General features: G+C 43.9%; 1 protein-coding gene, 1 long non-coding RNA gene and 1 other non-coding gene across 4 annotated transcripts in view; 2 read left to right on the forward strand and 1 right to left on the reverse strand.

The window, feature by feature from the left end:
• The first annotated feature begins 3,615 nt into the window (after window positions 1-3,615).
• LOC115029486 (small nucleolar RNA SNORA17) lies at window positions 3,616-3,742 on the forward strand. The gene has a single exon (XR_003835060.1). It is a non-coding gene; the product is annotated as a small nucleolar RNA SNORA17 (small nucleolar RNA).
• A 561-nt stretch (window positions 3,743-4,303) lies between these two features.
• Window positions 4,304-10,129, forward strand: LOC110310995 (uncharacterized). Of its 2 annotated transcripts, XR_002379889.2 has the most exons (5): window positions 4,304-4,522; window positions 5,271-5,432; window positions 6,453-6,733; window positions 9,050-9,181; window positions 9,953-10,129. It is a non-coding gene; the product is annotated as an uncharacterized LOC110310995 (long non-coding RNA). The 2 variants fall into 2 exon arrangements; XR_015045605.1 differs by lacking the exon at window positions 9,050-9,181.
• An 8,758-nt stretch (window positions 10,130-18,887) lies between these two features.
• Adamts12 (ADAM metallopeptidase with thrombospondin type 1 motif 12) overlaps window positions 18,888-24,627 on the reverse strand; it is a 315,274-nt gene continuing 309,534 nt past the window's right edge. The window contains exon 24 of the mRNA XM_085831415.1: window positions 18,888-19,374. Coding sequence (XP_085687541.1) covers window positions 19,196-19,374 — 179 coding nt within the window. The 3' untranslated portion in view covers window positions 18,888-19,195. The remainder of the gene's footprint in view (window positions 19,375-24,627) is intronic.

Here is a 24,627-nt window from a genome sequence, read left to right on the forward strand (position 1 = left end):
CCATTATGATCACAGAAGTTATCTGGCATTTCTCTCTCTCTCTCTCTCTGTCTCTCTCTGTCTCTCTGTCACTCTCTCTCTCTCTCTCTCTGTCTCTCTCTCTCTCTGTCTCTCTCTCTCTCACACACACACATACACACATTCATATGTGCACCTGCACCTATGTGTATACACACACACACACACATACAAACACTCAAGAATGTGTATACACAAAAACAATCTGCAAACAGCTTCCAAAGAGTAAAGCCAGCAAGATTTTTTTCTTTTTACTTTCCCTTTTTTTGTAGCTCCAACACCAGCTGTTAGCTTGCTCATCATGTGGCTGGATGCCAGAATCATTGTGTTGCCTCTTCTTTCTAGTACAGAGTGGGAGAGTTAGCATGAGAAGTGCTCCAAACTACAAATGCAATAGGACCAGAGAGTATCAGTGGCAAAGGTTTTGTTGTTGCTGCTGCTGTTGTTTTGTTTGTTTTAAGATTTATTTATTTATTTATTCACTTATTTATAAGTGCGCTATCTGCATGTACATCAGCACACCAGAAGACAGCATTGGATCTCATTATAGATGGCTGTGAGCCACTATGTTGTTGCTGGGAATTGAACTCAGGACATCTGGAAGAACAGCCAGTGTTCTTAAACACTGAGCCATCTCTCTAGCCCCAGTAGCAAAGGCTTTTTCTCATCTCAACATTAACATTCCAGCAGAGATTAGCCTCCTCAAATCATTAGTCAATACAGAGCTTCCTTCCCTATGGTACAGTTCCAGTTGCCCCCTCAAACCTTTCTCTTGTTAGGTAGCTATGTGGTCACAACTTTTCTGCAGCTGCACCTTCCCTTCTCTGAAGGATGCTGGAAAGCTATGACCTCCTCACAGGGACCTGAGGATGATAGCTCTCTGTAATCCTCAGGAAGTGCTCACACAGGGCTGGGCTCCATTCATCTGAAGTGATGATAATGATCAGTTAATTGAGGAGCCTGTCACTGTTGTCACCTGCTTCACATCGGATCTGACTGACTCAATACCAACCAAGGAGAGCTCAGGGTTTCAACAGCTGTTCATTTGTTAATGAATTCAAGAGATGTTTATGGTGTGCCAAGAAGCCTTCCAGGCCCCGGGGACATGAGAGAGAGAGAGAGAGAGAACAGTCCATTGGCATTCACAGTCTCCATTCCAGAATTGATAAGCGGATAAGAATAAGTGCTACAAAAAATGCAGCAGGAAAGGTTGACAGAATCCTTGGGGATCGGTCAAGTTTACAGTTTTAATTATGGTAGTTTAAGTGGCCTCATTGTAAAGGTGAGCCACCAAAAAAATCAAAGGGAATGAAAATCAGAAGGAGCTGAGAGGAGACGTTATGCACTTGTCTGGGTAAAAAATCACTTCTGGGAGACAGATGGGGCTTGCAACCTCCATTTATCACCAACTAAGTGTTTACGCCACTTCCTATACTGATCTTTGTAAACAGGGCCACTATTTGCATGTGTCTTCCGGAGTTGGGACCAGTTTTGTGTCTTAGCTCCTGCTACACTTTGGATATAGTTAAAATATATAGGGCTCATGTGTTGAGATTGTCCCTGCAGCGGTGTATGGAGAGGGTGGAAATTTAATCTGACTGTGTATTTAGAAGGGTTTGGATGCTGGTTAGGACAACATACAGTTCTCAGCATATGTTGCCCTTGGTGGTTTTAAAAGAAAAAAGATCACTAACTTGTCCAAGTCTCAGCATCTTGTCGTGTGTTGTCCTGTGCTACCTGGTCTTTGCCAGGCGTAAGGCTATCACTTGGAGCTCCTACATGTTGTGCATTCAGAACCACAAGTCAGAATAAACCTCTCCTTATCAGTAGCTATCTAGCCTCAAGCGTTGGAGGGAGTAATGAAAAACAGTGCAGTATATGCTCCCAGATGAGATATCTATTTCTTAGTACCTGGAATATTAGATTCAGCCATATAAAATCATCAATACGAAGCTTGATTTTTTTTCTCTTGACTTTTGGAAGTATGCCACTTTTTTTTTTAAAGAAAAAAAGAAAAGAAAAAGGTTTCTCATGCAAGCACTCGTGGATACATTGGAGGAAGGATTCGATGGATACATGTTAGTTCTCAGGAAGGGTTTGGTTTCCCGAGAGAGTTTTAGTTTCTGAATCCCTCCCTCACAATGTGTAGGGAACTCATATTTGTCCCCTTTCAGTAAGTGGGCTTTGATGGCAGTCACTTTAGGTGAAGGGAGAGATAAGCTTTGGGAACAAACTTGGGATATACTTCGAGATTTTTCAACAGGCTGGAGCAGTGCCTTCAGGTATCTGCCACCCTAAATTTCATGTGGGATGCTCTCCTTCCTTGTGTGGCTGATTATATGGGTATCTGGGACACACCTACTGATGGAAGTGTGGTTTTTTTAACTTACAGGTCAACACTCAGTTTAATATACCTGGCTGGAGGAGTGGATCACAAATGGGAACAGGTGATGTTGACGTTACAGAGCAGCTATATGTAATGTCTCAATTTTTATGTCTGAGGCGTCACTTGCCAGCTATGGCACTAGAGCCAAGATCATTCATGCGATCTGTGGATATCAGCTGCTATTGGATGTCAAACTCGCCAAGGCTTCAGGTTGTTCTGATAGTTTGTTTTAGCTGTGTCAGAAACGCAGACAAACACACCTGTGTCTTTCCACCACGTCAGAATTTACCAGATAACAATAAATTCACAAAGGTAGCACTTTGCCAGACACTCCCACTTTTCCTTCATAGTCCTGGACAAATCACATACAGGTCCTTTAATTCCAATATTGATTGAAATAACTCTATCACTAACTAACAGACACTTACATGTGTAGGGTTATGTGCAAACCATGGCACACGTGTGAAGGTCAGGGTCAGCTTGCAGGAATTAGTTTTCTTTTTCTAGTGTGTGGGCTGCCAGGATCAAACTCAGTGCATCAGCCTTAGTATTGCGTGCACTCATGCAGTGAACCATCTCACTGGCCTCCCCATTTGCAAGGCAGAATCTCAGATAAGCCAGGCTGACCTCAAGCTCCCTATGAAGCTGAAATTGGCTTAACCTCCTCCGAACCTAGCCTCCCCAGTTCTGAGAATGCAACTATGCCCCATCGCATCCAGCCTTCAGTTTTTAACATAATTGCATTTTCTAAAACTACAAATGCCCTTCCTGTACTCCAGACCTCTGAGAGGCTCTGGGTCAATTAACGGACCAGATCAAGAATTTGGGAGTTGAGGACCTTAGACCCTCTGTAGCAGGATTTTTTTTTTTTTTAAACGATATCTGAGGTCCACTCCGGAACTTCTGAGTCATAATTACTGGAGCTTGGCGGGGGGCGGGGGGGGAAATCTCCCCATTTAACTTATGTAAATTGAACTCTGTGAGTAGAAGGACTGGAAGTTTGCATCATTAAACTTTTCCTTAGAAAAATTGTAGAAGCCATAAACGAAAAGGAGTCTAAGCGTACAAAGGGCAAAGGCCAGACAGCATGATGTTGACCCATAGTTGCCAAAAATTTGACCAGGAGACTGAACTCTTATCTAGAGTAAACAGCCCAGGAAATCATCTTCCTGGAAGTCAAGATGGCAGAAAGTCAAAACGAAAATGAACAGACTGCCCCTAGAGACATTGCAGGTGTGGCCACTGTGTCACATGTGTGTCAGGACACAGAGAGGAGAGATGCTATATCTACACTCAGTGTTTGGTAAGTGTTGGAATAATTAGTAACTGCCTAACATTCCCTTCTAGAAGCAAGACTGAGATGCCCACCAGTCTGGTACTGTGCAGACCTGGGGATGGGACGGACCATGCTCAAGAAGACCCCTGCCCAGTGCCATGACCCACAAGTGGAGCACAGCACTCTTGGGACCACACCTGAGATGACCCCAGACACTCAGAGATCCCAGGCAAGCAGAAGAGCAAGTAAGTGTTGGAGAAATGGAAGAGAAAGAGAAACTGAAGGATGTGGGTACCATGAAGAGAGGCAGAACTGGAGACTAAAAGGTAGTTAGGAACAGTCTGATGTGAGTAACTGGTGATGTCCCCTGGGACCATGGTGGTGTCCTGTCCTGGGCCACCACTGGGGACCTTGATTGGGACCATGACCCTGCAACAGCTGGGATCTGTTACCACTAAAGGCAATGGCAGATGTTCCTGGTCTGGGCTGTTACTCGGTGACACATTGATGTGTGAGGGCTGTACAGAAGTGGCCCCACCCCTCACCTGGGCATCATAAAGGGGGAGCTGGCCCAGGGGGTATGAATGCAGGAGAGCTGACCCAGCCCTCTAGCCAGCTGCAGTACTTAGGAGAGTGGGCCCAGCACATTGCCAAAGTGGTGGAGCCCCAAGGATGTGAGTGTGGGGGAGCTGGCTCCACAACCTGTCTGCTGTGTGGCAGTGTGGGTGAGGGAGAAATACTGCCACTCAGCTGCCCCAGGATGCTGCAGAGCTAGAGAGCAGGACCTGTACCTCGCTTGCCTGAGCAGCACAGTAGAGCTGGTCCTGGATATAGAGTTGCAGGTGAGCCTGTCCTGAGAGTGTGAGTATAGGAGAGCCATCCCTGTCTCTTGACTCATGTGTGGTAGCACAGATGAGGGAGAGATGGCCTGCCCCCTCCTTTGCCACTCACTACCTATGGCAGGTGGGAAAGCTGGCCCCTGGGTCATGAGAGTGGGAGAACTGGCAATGTCCCTTATCAGCTGCAATGTTCAGGAGAGCAGGCCCTGCACTTGCCTGGATATTAGGGTAGAGCTGGTCCTGGTTGTGGAAACTCTCAGTGTGAGAGTGTGGGAGCCAGTGGGTTGACCAGCTCAGATACCTCTCAGGCCCAGATCCAGGGCTTTGAATTGGCCCACCCCAACATCTACCCCATCGATAAATTGCTAGGGTGCATGGTGGGGGGCAGGTCTACAGATTTAAAACTACAGGACCTCCATGACACTGGGCAGCCAAAGGATATCTGAGAGGAGTCTCTGTGAGGTTCCAGTAATGATTGAGTGAGAAGCCAGAGGACACATACCAGACCAAAGACTCTTCACAAAGAACATTTGCAAGGAAAGAAATGTAGACAAAAGGGTATTCTGTGGAACACACTTGACATACTAGACTCCATAATGAAATTATTTTCCTCTCTGCAAGGATGGAGGGCGAGTGGAAGGGGAGGGGAAAATGAGTGAGATTGGGGTGCATGACGTGAAATTCACGGAGAACCAGTAAAAAGGTGAGAAAGGTTTTACTGTTATTCAGTTGGTCTCTATTTTATCCACAGGATGAAGACTGGCCCAGAAGATAAACGGCTTGATTAATGTGGGAGAGCTACAGAGTCTTTAGCTTTTGTTCCTCTAGCTGGCAGACATAGTTGACAAGGCATGCTGGGTGGATAGCACACCTCTGAAAGAGCCAGCATCCTGTGGCAGCGGAATGGCAGCAGGTGGACCTTGGGTCAAACGTCTTCATCAGGCCCTTTCCTTGTCTTTTTAATTTCCTTTCCTTTTTTTCCTTTTTATTGAAGATGATTATTTTCTCATACAATATATCCTGATTATAGTTTCCCCTCCCTTTAGTCTTCCCAGTTCTTTCCTACCTCCTCTGCCCTCTGGATCTACTCCCTTTCTGTCTCTTCATTAGACAAGAGTAGGCTTCTAAAGGTATGGCCCTCAAACATGACATTTTTAAAAATTAAGATAAAACAAAAACTATCATAGTGAAGTTAGACGTGACAATCCAACAGGATGAAGAGTATTCCAAGAGCAGGCACAAGCGTCAGAGACCCACATTTCTCAGACTGAGGAGTCCCATACAGTACCAAGCTAGTAGCTATAATATATATATTCAGAGACCTTGCAGGCTCTTCTAATACATCAGTTTGTATAGAAATAAAGAGGCTCTCATGGAGGCCGGAACTGTCTTCAGCATCTCGCCAACTGCAACCGAGATAACAGATGTTCTTGGTCCCTGATTCTGAGCGCCCTTCTTGGCATCCCATTCCTTGTAACCCTTCAGATGGATGGCAGGAGGACAGCCAGCTCCAGTAGATCCACCCATTTTGGTTCTATTGATATTTGGATTCTCAAATCTGCACATTAAACTTGATGAGTAAGTCCTTGGTAAGGAGTTACTGATTGAGTTTGGCTTCCTACAGTGACATGGGGAAGATATTTGTGATTCAATGATTCAGGATGACCTGTAATTGGGGTGAGAATTAGCTTCTTTGTCTAAGTACAAAGGAAAGATAATTGGCGGATTGAAATAGGCTTTACCCATATAGGACCTTGGCATACACATTGTGCTCCTGGGATTTCGGTGAATCACATTCTTGGCAGTGGGCAGAGCTGGTAGGTGGGAACAGAGGCTGAGGGACATGAGGCAGGTTGAGAACACATGTCCAAATATGAATTCAAGATACATTGGTCTTTTTTTTTTTTTTTTTTTTTGGCTAATCTCATTGCAGCTAGTCATAGCCATAGTTTTATAGCCTGTCTTCCTGGATGGCCTCTGAAACCCTGGGCTGAAGCATGCCTTGTTTGTTGAGACAGCACCACTTTTCAGACATTCTTCTAGTTCACCTTCAAGATGAGTCTGGCTCCTACTTGACTACAGGTTTCCTCTTCTATGAGAATCTCTGCTTATGGTTGGGAGTTCTCGCAATCCACACTCATCTGGAAAACAGATGAAGCAGTAGAGAGAGAACTAGCATGGCAGAAACATGGAAATACAAGCATCCATTGTCTGGTAAGAGCTTTGTAATCACCTGAATAAGCAAGAACGACTGCAGTGTGTTGTAGTAAATATTTAGTCCCCATGGGAGGTATACACACTTGGTTCCTCAGACTAGAAAGGGGTATGCAGAGAGCCTGCAAGGTCAGTGTGGAGAACTGGGTCCTAGGAAGCCAGAGAAAGTGTTGCTTGAAGGCTCTGAAGAGCTCGTCACACCAGATTCCTGGATGTCTGTGTTCCTTCACCTCATTCTGCTCCAATGTGGTGACTGATTTTGATAGTTTGTTTGGAGCCAGAATCAACTAAGAGATGTTCCAGCCCATCAATTCTGTGAGGGATTTTCTAGCTTTACTAAAGTGTGAAGTCTCAGCTTAAGTGTGAGCAGCATCTTGCACAGGTGGTTCAGATGAGAACAGGTCAAAGGAGAAAGCTTTTGTGCTTTGCCTGATTGCCTTTGTGTCTCACTGGTGCAGGTTGGTTCCACCCTTGTGCAGAACATAGCATACCATGTGATATAAATCTGAGAATTGTGAATCTGAAAGGCAAGGTGTGGGGACAACAAACCAACTTGTTGGGCTCCCTAGGGAGTTCAGCTAGATGAGCTTCCATCATATATATGGGTCTATTTAGCATTCGGGAGTCCTTAGCCTGTTTACTAGGTGCTTATGGGCAGGGCTAACTTGTTTAACCCATAATCACAGGGTCGTGCTTGGGGGAAGATGTAGGGGATGCTGAACTGAAGTAGAGGCTAGGTCATGACTTTTAAATCTCCAGTGTACATGGACTTTCCATCTCATTGCACCCTTAGCCTCACAGCTGCCAGAATAGCCTGGAGCAAGATTGTTCAGGGCTCAGAATAGGCAGGAGGCTGTTAACTTTCTGGAGACACAGTAAACAGCTTTAGAATAGTCTGGAACATTCTTTCCTTGACTCCCTAGGCTGCAAAAGTCTGGGATCTGCAACGATAAGAGCAGCACCAAATTACTGCAGACACAGGGCAGAAGTACCCATGCTAGTCTACTCAGACGTGAAGCCGCCATGTTCTCAGTCTCTTGTCTTGGTGGCTAGGCACAGCAGGATACTAGAACAGTCCTCTTTTCTGTCTCTGGTGCTTTGATTCCCAGTCTCACTAACACATCACCACCACTACCATTTCTATAAGCACATCCTCCATCACAGAGGTTGCCCTTGTATCGTGAAGCATGACCTCTGCCTTCTCTCTTTTACCTGTTTTTAAATTGTTGTTGGTCTGCCCTATTCCATGATGAATATTTCCTCTTCCTTCTTCAAGTTCCATCTTTGTTTACTTGACTGCAATTAAAATCTCCTCTTACTTGAGACATCAGCTGCCACAAGGACTAACCTACCAAATGATCTTGAGGTGAAGCTAGACCTGGGAACTGTGCTATGAAAAACAAAACAAAACAAAACAAAACAAAACCAGAAATATAAGCATAGGACTGCATTGCACACATTCATAGCAGGGTTTTAATTTGATATTTATGTAAGGAAATAAAGTCATCAGAGGGGAGGCACACACTTACATCAGCTTCATTTCAGATTCCTCGGCTCCTAGGTTTCTAAGAATTTAGGTTAAAGGTAGCCTTTCACTCTCCCGGAGCTAGGTTAAAGGTAGCCTTTCACTCTCCCGGAGCTAGGTTAAAGGTAGCCTGTCACTCTCCCGGAGCTAGGTTAAAGGTAGCCTGTCACTCTCCCGGAGCTAGGTTAAAGGTAGCCTGTCACTCCCCGGAGCTAGGTTACTTATAAGAAGAAGAGGTCCTGGTACTTGAGGGCAGTATTTGAGCATAGTGCTGGGCTATGCGCTTAGCACATGGAGGACTCTAGGTTTGATTCTCATGCCACCAAAACATATCACACACACACACACACACACACACAAATTGGAGAGAGAAATATTAATAGAATTGTCTTTATTTATTTTTTTATTTTTTATTATTTTGGTTTTTCGAGACAGGGTTTCTCTGTGTAGTCCTAGCTGTCCTGGAACTCACTTTGTAGACCAAGCTGCCTCTGCCTCCCAAGTGCTGGGATTAAAGGCGAGTGCCACCACATCCGGCTAGGATTGTCATCTTATTTCAGCCCCTCACCCCACCTTTTCCAAGGTTCAGTGCCCATTAAGGTGACCACCAGACAAAAGCAAAGACATTTTCCTAATGTTATGCTCATCAGTAGTTCTCAAAATATTGCAACAAAAGAGCTCTCGATTCCTTAGGCTATGTAACACATCCGTTTCCCAAGCCACATGGGCTAAGGGGAGCTAATTCAATCTCATGATTCATTAGCTCATCTATTGTCTGTAATCTAAAACAGATGCAAGACACAGCTGAGGACACATTGCCACGCTATGCAGCCTCTGTTTTTCACTGATCCCCACAGCTCCATCTATTGGACTTGATTCACAGCTACCCCACCAAGCTGGAGAGAGGTGTTTCTACTCCCCAGGTGACCACCCCTGTCATTGTTCACCACTCTGGTTCTTTCTCACAGGTGCCTCTCTTCCTGCTAAGACTCTATGCTGATTTAAAATAAGAAATGCCAGCTTTGGTTGGCAGGAGAACAGTTTATCTCCTCTTCAAGGTGGCACCTGGGTGCAGCCCGAGAGTAGTTGTGTCCAAGTTTGTAAACAAGACTATGACTATGACAGGGACCGTGTGGCATGGGATAATTTGCTGAAGGTGTACATGAAGCTAAGTCAGGAGAGGCCCCATGTAGAAGCCATGGATAAGTGATCCAGTTGACAGTCCCAGCTCAGGTACCAGAACATGTAAGTAAAAGGACATGCATATGACTTCAGCTGACAGGAGCTCAAACCATGGGAGTTTCCCAGAAAATCAGACATTATCCAAGATAAGAAGGAAGACTTTGTCTGTTTAACTTGACATTCTGACCATGCTCTAGATGGTGTTGGGTAGTGAGGTCGGGGGTCTTAGAGTGGAAAAATCCAAGTTGGTCACTAACAAAGAATGTAGGAAGAGATTTTAAAGACTGTTTCGGCAGAGAAGAGTCTCAATTGTTAATTCATATTCAGCTGTTACATTGGGATGTTTCAAAGAGGGAAAGTGACTTAGTAGGGAGAGTGGGATATGTTGGGACTTGCAAGAGTTCAGAAAGTGGAAAACATTACAAAAAGCAGGTGGAGAGGTGTTCCCTATGAACTGCTATGTGTGCTTGCTGGCTAGCAATGATCTAAGTCACATTTTCTCTCTCTTACAGGCTCTGAAGAAGGTGAGCCCTATCCTTCCAGGGGATTACACTGAAGAGGAACGACTTTCAGGCCAGTGGGATATGTTGCAAGTCCCAACATATCCCACTCTCCCTACTAAGTCACTTTCCCTCTTTGAAACATCCCAATGTAACAGCTGAATATGAATTAACAATTGAGACTCTTCTCTGCCGAAACAGTCTTTAAAATCTCTTCCTACATTCTTTGTTAGTGACCAGGGGTCTCGAGACCCCTGGGCTGTTGGAGACAGATATTCTTCCCAAAGGCAAGAGAGGAGACTTCTTAGTTCTATGCTTTTAGTAAATACTCTAAGAAAAAGATCTATGCTAGCTATTTTTAGAACAAATAGTAAATTCGCTAGCATCCTTGAGCTTTGCCAGACAGTAATTTGAGTGCATGGGGGGGGGGTAGTATACTTCCTTAGGCTGCTAGAAACCATTACAGAGTCTGATTATAATGAGCAATGTCGAGGGTTAGATGCAGTTGTTGCTTTTCCTGCTTCCCCTTCTCCTCCCCCTCCTCCCCCTTCTCCTCCCCCTCCCTCTCCCCCTTCCCCCTTCTCCTCCTCCTCCTCCTCCTCCTCCTCCTCCTCCTCCTCCTCCTCCTCCTCCCAGAGCCTCACACTATAATCCAGGCTTTCTTGGAATTCATGGGGATCTTCCTGCCTCAGATTCCGTAGTTCTCGCATTGTAGATGTGCAGCACCATCCTTAACTTTGGTAGGAGGATTTGTGTCAAGAGCTTTTGCCATTTTCAGCATCGTGAGGAAGAAATAATCTGCCACTCTGTTCTGAAATGTCCTGCTCTGTTGAATACATATCCACACAAAGTGATGGTAATTCTTACAACAATAAGCTTGGGACAGTTGGGCAGTTGGAGCATGGTTTTTAAAGTACAAATCAGCCTAGCCTGTTAAGGAACTCGGATGCTACACCTTTGGAGCCCTCATTGGAAGAACACTCAGCGACTAGAGCTACACAGGTTCAAAAAGGAAGACTTTGTTCAACTCGACATTCTGCCCTTGCTCATGATAATGTTGGGTAGTGAGGTCAGGGGTCTTAGAGTTGAAAAAGCAAATCACCAGCCACCAAAGCTGTTTCAACTATATCAGGAAAAGCTCAATCAGCTAATAGCGAGCCTCACAAGGGGCTTGTGTAGCACACAAATATGTAGTAGGGAAGGTCCAACAGAGGTCTGCAATGGGCTTCTCCCACTGGTTAGAGTCAGTGAAGTAACACCACAGAATGTCTGCAGATCTGACCTCTGAGAGCCCTGATTTCAGCATTGATAAGTTCCACACAAGAAGCGTAAAGTACAGGGGACATGCATGGTCTTGTGAGCAGTCTCCATGATGGAGACAATGCTTTAAAGTTTTATATTTTAAAATGAGCACTTTATACCCTAGTGGCTTAAAACCACTTCTCAAGTTAATGAACCAGAGCCGCTTTCTGCAACCCTGACCCCAAGACGTGGTTTTCACATCTCTTGTATGCCTGGCCTTTGTCCAACATCCTTCCGTCTTGAGTAAAGTCATTCTGCCTCCATCTTCATGAGGCACGCTCTCCATGCCAGGCACGGAGGGGTTAAAACCAAAGAAACAAGTCTTCATTGCTGATTGGAAGAGAATTCATAGTTTTCTGTGGTAGAACTGAAGCTGTTGTTCATCTCTCTGCTTCCAGCTTAGACTCAATAGACCATTCCCTTCCCCGGCACTCTATGTCTCCATCAAGTGCTGGAAAGAACTCAGGAAAATGATTAGTATTAGACATTAGCCGTGTGGAGCCTGCGCTCTTTGGGCTCATCCGACATTTCCTGTGTGGTGTGCATCTTATGGGGACATTTTGTTCTTAAGTAATAATAATCGTTCCTGGAGGTTGTGTGGATGTTTCTGGGACCTGCAATAAATTGTACTAGCTGTAACGGGAGTTTAGCTCTGTATCTTGGGTCTGAGTAGCTCTTAACGTTTAGCTCCCAAAGTACTGTCTTTCACTTGCTAAAACAAGGTCATCTGCTCTTCCTGCATTAATTATTTAATTAACTTGTTTTATTATAATATAATAAGATCATGTCCACCTCCCACCTTCCTCCTCCAGTTCTCCCTATATTTCTCTCCAACATGTCCTGCTCCCAACCCCATGTTCTCTTCTCTCTCTCTCTCTCTTTTTTTCTTTAAAAAAAAAAAATCCATGAAGTCCCAATTAGTGTTGACCATATGTGCATGAGTTTTGGGGCCATCTACAAGAGCACAAAAAACACACCAGTTGGAAAAAAAATACCACTGATTCTGCCTCCCCCCAACAGCTATCAACAGCCTGCAGCTCTTCTGTAAAGTATGGGCCTGGAGAGCACCTTCCCAGCTATGATGGAAATTTTGATTGGTTTGGCAGTTTGAATGGGACATGGCCCCTTACAGTCTTGGGTATTTGAGCACTTAGCTCCCAGTTGGTGGTGCTGTTTGGGGAGGCTCAGGAGGAAGTATGATACTGGGGGTGGGCTTTGAGAGTAAAACTTTCTTGCCTACTTCCAGTCTGCCTTCTCTGTTTTGTTCTTGCCATTCAGGATGTGAGCTCTCGGCTTCTCATGCCTTTCATCATGCCTATTGTCTGCTGCCATACTGTCCCTAGGAACATGGACTCTACCCACTGGAACCTTTAGCCAAAACAAACTCTCCTCAAGGTTTCCTTGGTCATGTTGCTACATCTCGTCAGAAGAGTAAGTCATCCAACAGCCTGTATAGTACCTTCCTACACTATGAAATCTAGCCAGCATGCAGGCCATTCCCCATCACTTACAGATTGACTTCTCTGTGTCCTGTACCCAAAGTATGTGGTATCTTCAGCAACAGGCTCTTACCATCTCATTCTGGTGGACTACCAGGAGTAATGGCGATAGACTGTGCTGATTTGGGGACTTCTGGATCTGCCCTGATCAACAACTCGTAAGGAGTTATCCTGAGCCTTGCGGTGAGATTTTCATTTAATGATCTTTGTCTTCTGGGGGTGACCTTGTCCATCCACACAGTGGAATTCTGTTTGAACTCTTGCTTAAAGTTATATTTTGGAATTAGCTTACTAACTAGAGGATTTCAATAAGACTTTTAACACACATTCTTGGTTTTAGTTAATCCACACACTACTCCCTTCTCCATCCATACTGTGTTCAATACCTTAACCCCCAACCCCAGGCTTTTTCCATATTGTGTGTAGTCTACTATTCCTCTAGTATATACTTTTAATTGAATTCTGAGTTCATAGGCTTCCATGTTGCTTTTATATACCCTTCCTTCAAGCTAGCCCCTCCCACTCTTCCAGTTTCCTCCATCCTCCCACAACCTTTCCTGCTTTTGCCCCTTTCGCCCTAGTATCCTTCCTCTCTGCTTTTGTTTTGTCTACACTCTACTGTCTTATCTTCCTTAATGTAGTCCTCCTATCACTTTATAAAGTACATCCTATGTGTCAGTCAGGGGACTAGGCTCAGAGAGAAGAGATATGTCTTGTCTGCTGAGGTTAGTGAGTCTTAGTCTCTACTTTTCTCTTCCTCTCCTTGTCCCCTTCCTCAGCTCAGCATGCCTCTACAGGGAAACGTTCCCTACAGCCATCCTGTGGCTTGCTATAGAGGCTGGAGATTCGAAAGGTAGGAAACCTTTCTCCATCAGCAACCCACACATACTCTTCAAACCAATGTCCCCATTAGTAAAGCTGGTATTCTGAGCTGACTAATTATGTGTGCTCTCTGTTTGATTAGAAGCCTCGGTTGGAGGAGGATGATTAATCCAAACCCTTAGCATATCACTGCTCCATGGTTTTCTGCTTTTAGTTTATTACTCTGAGTTTAAAACTGAGATACCTGTGAGATCTGGGGCTAGCTCATGATTACAGTTCCCGTCCAATGTCAAGATGTTCTTTTCTTTTAAAAATATGTCTTTACTATTTTTTTTTTGAGAACTTGAAACATAACATTCAATGCATTTTCATTATATTCATGCCTGGCTCCTCCTTCTTAACTCCTTTCAGATCCAACTCCGACCTCTAGTCCCCACCCCCACACTTCCTGTCCTTTTTATTTATCTATTTATTTGTAGCTTATAAACATCTGGTTCCAATGTTCACTTCCCATATGCTTTCTACCAATCAAATATACTTTGAATCCATATGCAGTTTCTTTCTCTTGAGGCCTTTTTTGATGTAGCTTATCATTCCTTTAATGGGGTCTAGATTTTAGAGTGTGCTCATTTTTATTTAACTCCAATGTCTGTTACTAATTCCAAGGTGATAATTGTCTTAGTACAGTTTTTTTCCAGCTTTAGAGCAGTGGATATTTTGAAATATGTTTGATAAAAATGGGAGAGAGCCATCCTGTAGGATGCTCAGCAGCACCGTGGACCTCCACTGATTAGATGGTGGAAGCATTCCTCTGCTCCCATGTGTGAAAAGTCAACACATCCCAGACATTGCCACACGTCTCCCAGGGAACTAAATCTCTCCTGACGAAGAGTGCAAAATGTGCAGGACACAGCAGGAGCAGAAGTGTGCCTTACACATCCTAACAGGGCCAGGGGGGAGCATTTGGCCAGAAATTTGAAGGGTAAGAAAGAGTTCCAGGAAAGCCAAGGCTATACAGAGAACCCCTTTCTCGAAAAACCAAAAAAAAAAAAAAAAAAAAAAAAAACCAGAAAGAAAGAAAGAAAGAAAGAAAGAAAGAAAGAAAGAAAGAAAGAAAGAGTTCCTTGGTGGTCAGGAATAGTTTTTAACATACAAACAGGGAGATACCCATAGTCTTCTGTGATACCACATTGACCAAACTTACATTTCCTACCACCCAAAATATATTCTTAAAAATTCTAGGGGTCACCTATCTGGTCCAGCTGGCTCCTTTTCAATGCTTTTGCTTATATGATTAGTAGATTCTTTTCTATATGAGCAAATTTCACCTTTGCTGCCTAAACTTTGCTCTGCACTGTCTTTGAGCAATGATTACCTTCTTCAAGTAAACTCCTCTAGATGCAAGTTACCTTTTTAAAAGCATCATGTCTACACTTAGGACATCAAAAGAGGAACTTGTAGTATAAGTTGAGGCTCTGACTATACTGGATTGAGTATTGTGGGGTATTTTAGGCATCACTTCAGATATATTTTTTCAGCTGTTGCATGTGAGGTTTGAATGAAAATGGCCCCTATAGGCCCATAGAGAGTGACACTGTATGGCCTTGGAGTAGGTATGACCTTGCTGGATGAATTGTGCTACTGGTGATGGGCTTTGAGGTTCTGACACTCAAGCCAGTTCCAATGTCATTCTTTCTTCCTGCTGCCAGGAAGATCCAGATGCAGAACGCTCAGATGTCTCAGATAGGTGTCTCAGTACTGTATTTACTTGCATGCCCATCATGATGATAATGGACTAAACCTCTTAACCTTTCTCAATTACATGGTTTTCTTTATAAGAGTTGCCATGGTCATGGTGTCTCTTCATGGCAATAGAAACCCTAACTAAGACACTTCATATTCCTGAGGATAAACTTAAGTTCTACTCACCTGGGTTATGACTCATTGCATAATGTGCTTGTCTAAATGTTGGGGGGGGGGGAGGGACTCTGGGAGGAGTGCAGGAGGAAGAAATTGATAGTAATATCTTCCAGTTGCTAAAATCCATAGCAACACTGTGTATGTGGTGAGTGTCTCACAGTAGGAGTAAATGAAGCACAAGAAAACATCAACGAGTTAGGCCATTTATTGATGCCACCTGAAGACAGCCTATGATTATAATCTGGTTTTAACACCGAGGTACTCACCGGATACATAAGGAGTGTGAGAATGAGGTGGTGAAGCAGCAGTGCAGAAACACAGGGGAGACAATGTGTTAGCCATGGATGTCACACCATTATTTTGTAGGGCAATGGTGGGGAGAAATACATTTTTTCCCCATCACATTATCTTAGTGACAGAACTTAAAATAAAAATACTTGAATTAAAAAGAAAATACTTGAATTAGCAACAGGAGTAGCATCAAACATATTGGATTGGTTATAGCACCAGGAAGCTCAAGACATGTGGCCTGTGTAAGTGAATCACTGTGGATTGAGCACCAGATAGGTTGTCCCAGAGCTTCTTCTTGAAGTGAGAAAGGAGAAAGCTAAGACTTTGCACTTTTCTAGGTTAGCAACATGTAGCTTCTAGAGAACGACAGCTAACCAGATGGGAAGTTAGGGTCTGAAATAATATAATCCCTCAAACTGCTTCAGATTCTTGATGGAGGTGGTTCAAAACAGACTCTCAAAAAGTATTGCACTGGGAAGCCAGTGAAGACATGCTGTCTTGGGAGACCAGGAGGAAGTGTCTGTGCTCTTGTTTAGGAAGAACTATGACTATTCCCACAGAGGAAAGCAATCCTTTGTTGCAGGACATGATTCATGAGTTAAACAAAGTATTCACTATAACGTTTCTAGGAATACTGATCTCTTTTGATGTTCAAGAATTAAATAGCCTATAACTTTTTGGAGAACTAATTCTATCACTCTGAGAAGCAATGTAAACCCAACATGATGTATTTAAGTGCAAGGCCCTTGGTGGACCTGTTAGGTTCATAGTAAGGGTATAGCCAGTGTCTCTTGCTGAACTTCTTGCTCATACCTTCAAAGTGTTAACGTGAAGGGGGATATGGGTGAAATAAACCAAGCCTTCACAACTGACCCTGTGAAGACACTATCTAGCTCTTGCTGTCAGCGTCATCCTGCTATTCACGGTTCTTCTAGCATCTCAAGCATTAAATGCCAATGGAAACACTGATAGCCCAAAGCGGAGCAGCTGACTGACGACTCTGAGAGCAAGCACAAGTGACACATGCCATAGGAGAGTTTCACCATGGTAGGAAGAGGATGTCCACAATGCATGATCAGAGGCCTAGTTCCTGTACTTAAGAAACTGGAGAAAGATCTAGAATGAAGCACCTGGCCAGACTCTCCCCACAGACTCATGATGGGCCCCAAATGACATGGTCTACTTTTTGCATTGGGGAATCTGGCCTACTTATGTTTGTTGAGGTTAGTAGAGATCCAAGTTTGTTCCTGAGTTTCATAAGCCTGGTCATACCCAGGACTCTGGTGTCATGTACTTTACTCTAGAACAGTACCAGCTTCAGTTAAATTCACATGGATTATTAATTAACACTTTTGAAAGCCTATTCGACTAGACTTATTTCCTTATTAGAAAGTCAAGTTCCCCTCTACTTATTTTCTCCATTTATGCCACTAACAGAATAATGTATTTCTCTAAAATAGCTATTTCACCAGAGATTGTCATTGGCCAGCAATGTTCTTACGTAAAGACAGAAATCAAGAATGTGGGCCTAACTACACATAAATTCCCTGGCTTCAGTAAATGTGTATTTTCTCTGATTTCTGGTATACCTTGAATTATATCCATATACCAGTGTTTTATTTCCACAGGAATCGATCAGAACAATACATGCTAGTGGCTTGAAAGAGTTTAAAAGCACAAACTATATACTGTTATGTTCATGGTCTCAGGACAAATTAAGACTGGCATTGGCTAGCAACACCATCACACAAAACGTATGTCTATCTGGAAGTTTGTAGACACTCAGACATTCACATGACTATTTGTTAACATTTCTGCTAGCTCTGCCACCTTCTAGGTATTAGCACCAAGTTCAATAGCACCATTCTGCTGAATGGATAGAGAACTACAGGGAGCTGTGGAGTACTGTAGGAAGATGATGTATATTGGTGCATAAGCCTAAAGCTATGTGATCTATCACTGAAGGCATACATTGCCTCCTATCTTATCAAGAGCTGGTTCTGGGGTCTTTTCCCAGGGCTTGCATCTCTCCTTTCACTCTAGGTTCGTTTATAGGCTAACCTGGAATTTTGCTCTGATTTTGTGCTCACAGCCTACTCTGACTTCAGTTTGTGTGTGTGTGTGTGTGTGTGTGTCTAAAATAAGCATGTTAATTTCCATTTCAGTGTCTGGGACCCTCTTGACTTGCTTGCTTTCCACAATGTAAGTTAGCCTCTGTTTTTGATTCTCTGTGTATGTGTATACGTATGCATGAGTGTTACTAGAGACCAAAGTTACAGCCTTGCACAACTATGCTAAATATGCATTCAACCCTAGCTCTATACCTCTAGTGGCAAAACACTTTTAAAAGTCACCAATGGATACACTAAATAGGTAATCCTGCCCACTTTTTAGAACTTTTTCCTTCTAAACTATACATTTCTACTAAATTCCTAGACTTAGTACAATTTACCTGATTTTGAAAAGTGGTTTAACCTGGAACTTCACTTTTTCTCTCAGGAGAGAAACAGGGTCTGGAATCAGCTATAGCCCTAGTTGTAGCAGTTTTTGTGTATACTCTTCCTGCACAGGGATGACAGCAGGACCTGAGGTCATGACCCCAATAAGGACAGGGCAGGAGAAAGTCTGGCAGACAGGAACACACATTTGTTCTGTGACCAGCTGATAAAGCCAGGAAAGTTTGAGGAACAAGGACCACTCATTTTCTTTCTTATGCTTGTGAGAAGTTGGTTTCTGTTCCTTCGTGTTTTTAGGATTTTTAATAGAAACTGAAATTAAGTGAAAAATGACTTCTTGACCGCCAATCTAATCCCCCTAGGCTTCATCTGATGCTCGTGTCTCCTTAATCTCAAATCTCCATGGTTTGTCCCAAGAGTCTAGGTTTCCAGTTGTGAAGTCCTACAGGGATGGAGAGAAGACGGAGCACCATAGATAGCAACCTTTTCCTGTCCTTATTGACTATGGATAGATGTTCCTGAAAATTGCCACATGACTTCTAAACAGTGGCTACCCAAAGCACCCAAAGAGGATATACTCATGAAGACAAATTTGAAAGATTATCTATTTCCTGGGTAATTGTGGCTCTAGTTCTTGGTACTCTTGAGGTAGTTTGGAAAAATAAAATCTGGTCTGTACTTGTATCTTTAAAGGGGAAAAGACATATTTTCACAGACTTGCATAATCTGGCACTTTCCCCAGGAACTCATCTCAACTGCTGCAGCATTCTCTCAAATAGTTTGTCTTCCTATCAGGGACCAGCCAGCCCCGAGCTTTCTGTGAGGAACATTTTGTGGCTGGACACACACATTGCATTTTGTTTTGTTATGACCCAAAGTTGAACCTAGAGTGTGTAAAGTAAAATATTAGTGAAGTGACTGTCTGGACCATGTTCTTGGGTATCAGGCTGTAGAGGCCCATGAACCTAGAGCGTGTCATGATTTTGGAGCAGCTGCTGTTTTCTTTGCCTCTGGGTGTGGATGCTGGGCGCCTGTGGACACGAGAGACAGCACTGGGCTCGCACTGATGGCACAGAGCACTTCCTCATGGATTTCAGTGTCTGGCAGAAGCTGATTGAAAGTCTGTCCTTCATGCAAGTTAAATCTGTGGGAGAAGAGAACAATAAGAAATAAATCCATTGGCCTAGTTGGTCATCAATGGGAGGAGAGGCCCTAGGTCTTGTGAAGGTTCTATGCTCCAGTGTAGGGGAATGCCAGGGCCAGGACTGGGAGTGGGTGGGTTGGGGAGCAGGGGAAGGGAGGAGAGGATAGGGGATTTTTTGGAGGGGAAACTAGGAAAGGGGATAACATTTGAAATGTAAATAAAGAAAATATCTAATTAAAAAAAGAAAGAAATCCACCATAGCAGTCAACACAGACCCTCAACTGGTCATCACACAGAGAATGAGAGGCTGCAGAGTGCTCAGTCCTCAACACAGTCATGCATTTCACAGTCCTTCCCATGAGGCTCAGGGATACTTGGGGAAGAGGCAGAAGACAGATTATAAGAGTCAGAGGAGGTGGAAAACACGAAGTAAACTGGTTTCTAGACACAACAGTGCAATTGCACATTGAATTCACAGCATCGTAACAGCATGTACAAACCCTGTGCAAGCTCAAGCCAGAAAGATCCCTCGGAGTATAGACAGGAAAAGGACATGAAATCTCAGCATGAACTGAGGAGCTATTGACTTCAATAGCTCTTGGAAGAGTCACGTGTCTTTAGTGATGTGATGCCTCATGGTTTGGCCAAATGCTAGGTTAGGCTCCCACTCCCAAGACTAGTTGGATGTTGATAGATGGTGGGGTTCTGAAACTTTCATCAAGGGCAAAGTTAAATTCAAGGACAACTTGTCACACACACACACACACATTTTTATGGAAAACTGCTGGTTGATATGACAGTCAGAAGAAAACTGCTTGCAGGTGTGGCTTTTGGGGGAAAGTGTGATAGCTCTGAGCCTGTATGGTCTCTAATGCTGTAGATAAAGCCTGGCAGTGCCAGTAACCGCTGCTCTACCCTTTAAATACACTAAACTAGAAAACAAAATTATTCTCTCTTTTTTTTTTCAGTAAAAGTAACCTAGAGAGTCTGTGTGTCTCTCTGCTCTTCTCTTCCAGGAACTCCAAGTTTTGCCTTTGGATGCCCCAGCAGTGGTGGTTGGGCAACACAAATTGGACCCAACAGTGAAGATTAAAAGAGGATTCAGACTTAAGTTAGGGAAAAGGGAGATGTTGAGGAGGGAGGGGTTGAGAGAGAGAGGGTAAAAAAAATGTCCAAAGTACATCATATGAAAATTTCAAAGAATTAGTAAAACTGTTGCTTTAAAAAGTCTAAAGGCTACCCTTCGCTGGGGAAAGCACCCAGCAGTCAGCCAGCTAATTCATGCTTCTCGAGCCCTGCTCTGTAGAGACGGGGATACAAATATACAGTGCCTTCTCTTCCATCTAAAGCTATGTAGGTTAAGACATGAGACATGATCTGTCCCCATTGTCCCTCTGCATCTACTGCCTCGATTCTAACTCCTTTTCTAGAGCTCCAAAGACTCCACTTTATTTTCTGGTTTTCCTCACATACTCAGAAAATTTGAAGAGATTATATAAAAGGCCATTCGTATATACAGTTATGTTGTCTTTCTCCTTTTCTTTAGGCAAGCTTTACTGGTCTTGAACTTACAAATAGCCTCCCAGTGCTAAAGATATAGACACATGTCACCAATCCCAACTTTTACACACACACTTCTCCAGGTGACTTTCCAAACACATTGGTCCATATACTAACAGTAGTACTAGTTCTAGAAGGAATTCATTTCTGGGGAAAAAAAAATCAGTGAGGCCCAAACCACACATTTTTTTTTCCTTTAAGAAAGTGAAATTATCTCAGACTTTGCTTGGGTGCCTCTGGAGGCCCTGGCTACTTCACTCCTCCCTTCCTCCCTTCCTCCCCCCTCACCTCCTCTACTCCTCTCTCTTTCTCTCTTTCTTTACATTCTTTTTCAACAGGGAACTTTAATATATCAATAATAGCCCTTAAGAAAAAATGTTTCCACCAACAAATAATAGACTGTGTCCACACATTGTCCTGTGTAGATAGAAGATTCGGCAACTAGAAATTAATGTCTTCTTGATTCTGAGCCTGTACTCTTTGCCGCTCTGTTTTTTACCTTTTGATTATAGAGGCACACGATGCTTTTTATTTCCTTAGAAATTATTTTGCTGACTGCACCCATTGTTTCTGGGGAAAAATAGCTGTCTCTGCTAGCTTTGTGCATCCAATTTTTTTTTTTTGTAAAATATAACACAATAAAATATAATAAGATGAAACAAAAACTATCATATCAAAGTTGGACAGTAAAAAAACAACAGAAGGAAAAGAGCCTAAGAGAAAAAACAAGCATCAGAGAGCCACTGGTTCACTCAGGAATCTCAAAGAAATACTAAACTAGAAGCCATAAATACATATTCAAAAGACCTGCTGCAGACCCTTGCAGGCCCTGTGCCTGCTGCTTCTGTCTGTGAGTTCATACGAGCTTTGCTCATGTTGACTTAGAGGGCCTGTTGAGAATCCTATTTTGTATGTAAGTTTGAAATGCACTTAGGAAAAAGGAACACAAGAATATATAATGATCTTGGAATTCCCCCACTTATCTTTATTGTTGAATCTTTCCTTTCTCAGCACCCCCTGACCTAAGCCTATTATTAAAAATCTGTCTCTCCAAAATGGCATAGAAAAAAATGTTTACATTTTCTAAAGTTCTAGAGAGTCCATGATTTGTCTGAGTACCACTACTGTAAAATATTCCTTCAAGTTCTTCATCTCCCACATACACACCAGAGTCACAGGTATTTTATGTCGGGGTGGGGCTGTACATTAATGGGCTGCTGCTTAGAACAACCCATATTTCTGTTTGTAGGACAGAATCCACAATGAAAATCCAGAAGTCATATAACTCCCCAAATTTCTTAGCCTCGAAAGTCCTCGACTGTACTAAGTCAGAAAAAAAAAGCATGTTGAGGACTTCTTGCTACATGTTCTTTCCCATAACTATCGTTAGGTCTCTGGAGTTGCTATAAGCAAGGAAGAAGACAGAAAAAAGTGTGAAAGCTTGGAGCTTGCCTCCTACCTTTCCACAGTACTGTGTTGAGCCATGTTGGCTCTCACAGATCCTTTCTGCCTCAGGCCTTCCAAACCTGGGCTAGAATTGTGTCTGTCACCTGTTGAATCAAATGGGTGGGTGGGCCTTTCCTCCTGAAGGTTAGCATTGCACCTTAGTGCGGAAGTGTCTGTGATGATATGAAGAGTCTAGGAGGCCTCCCTAAGTCTGAAGTTTAAGCGCCCAGTAGTTGAAGTACTACCCTCACCACAGCTGAATGTAGTTGGATCAGGAAATAGGGTAATGTGGATGTAATTATGATGCAAATTCAGACAGAGGCATTCTGGAGTACAGTAGGTTCTTCACGGAACATGACTAGTGTTGTCCTTTTGAGAAGAGAAAGAGAAGAGAAGAGAAGAGAAGAGAAGAGAAGAGAAGAGAAGAGAAAGGGAAGGGAAGGGAAGCGGAAGGGAAGGAAGATGGGAAGGAGGGGAGGGGAGGGGAGGGGGAGGGGAGGGGAGGGGAGGGAGGGGAGGGGAGGGGAGGAGAGGAGAGGAGAGGGAGAGGGGGAGGAGAGGAGAGGGAGGAAGGGAGGGGAAGGGGAGGGGGAGGGAGAGAGGGGGGGAGGGGAGGGGAGAAGGCGAGGGGAGGGGAGGGGAGAGGAAGAGGAGAGAGAGGAGAGAAGAGGAGGGGAGGGGAGGGGAGAGGGGAGGGAGAGGGGAAGGGGAAGGGGATGGGAGGGAGAGGGAGAGGGAGGGAGGGGAGGGGAGGGGAGGGAGGAGGGGAGGGGAGGGGATGGGAGGGGAGGGGAGGGGAGGGTAGGGAGGGGAGGGGGGGGAGAGAGAGGAGAGGAGAGGTAGAGGAGAGGAGAGGAGGGAGAGGGAGGAGAGGAGAGGAGAGAGAGGAGAGGAGAGGAGAGGGAGAGAGGAGAGGAGAGGAGGGAGAGGAGAGGAGAGGAGAGAGGAGAGGAGGCGATCATGCACAGAGAGAAGACAGCCAATTTGAGAAACAGGCACCAAGAGGGAGGATATCAGAGGTGTTCAATTAACATTAACATCAAAGAAACACAAACACTGCTGAAAAGCACTAAAAGCTAAGAGCGAAAGTCTGGACCTTGTGACAACCTGATCTCAGATTTCCAAACTGTGTCTTTTAAAAGAATAAATTCACACTGTTAAGCCCCAGAGTGTATGGCCAGTTTGGTTTTAGTAGTTGCAGGAGAATTAGTACAACCTACACTGTTAGCAACAACAATGACCACGCATTCCCCTGTTTCAAGGAGAGATGCTTGATGGGTGCTACATGGATTTGTTCTCAGAGGAGTTTATTCGCAGGGACATCTGTTCTTCCCTTTAAAAAATATTATTTCTCTGCTTTTCCTTTTGGTAAACCCTCTCATATACCCCTTTCACGTTCTCCTTCCAATTCATGGCATACATATACATATACATATACGTATATTACCCATATGTATGTAGTAGCTAATTGTCACATCCCTAAATATAACCTGCTCAGTCTGTACAAGGTTACTTGTATGTATCTTTTCAGGGATGACCGTTTTTGCACTGGACAACCAATTGATGTGCTCTTTTTTGGGAAGACCACCTCTCCAGCTCTCGGGTTTTCTCGGTTGCTTACAGTGCTTTGTGATGAGCTGAGGACTTGTGGGTTTTTCCATATCTATGTTAGCTTGTCCATTGGACTAAAGACTTGCTCAACAAGAGGGAAACTGTGTCTGGTATTGAAAAACCTAGCTAGCTACTCAGTGTTAGTGAAACTATGGCTAGTAGAGAAGAACCTACAACTGCTAATTTACTAAACCAGAATAACCACTGTCTTAGTCAGGGTTTCTATTCCTGCACAAACATCATGACCAAGAAGCAAGTTGGGGGAGGAAAGGGTTTATTCGGCTTACACTTCCATACTGCTGTTCATCTCCAAAGGAAGTCAGGACTGGAACTCAAGCAGGTCAGAAAGCAGGAGCTGATGCAGAGGCCCATGGAGGGATGTTCTTTACTGGCTTGCCTCCCCTGGCTTGCTAAGCCTACTCTCTTATAGAATCCAAGACTACCAGCCCAGAGATGGTCCCACCCACAAGGGGCCTTTCCCCCTTGATCACTAATTGAGAAAATGCCTACAGTAGGATCTCATGGAGGCATTTCCTCAAACTGAAGCTCCTTTTTCTGTGATAACTCCAGCTGTGTCAAGTTGACACAAAACTAGTCAGTACAACCACTAGTAACAACTTTATAACCATTTGTCCT

Source organism: Mus caroli, unplaced genomic scaffold, assembly GCF_978045245.1.
Source record: "Mus caroli unplaced genomic scaffold, Mus_caroli_1 scaffold_16, whole genome shotgun sequence".
Taxonomy (NCBI): Eukaryota; Metazoa; Chordata; class Mammalia; order Rodentia; family Muridae; genus Mus; species Mus caroli.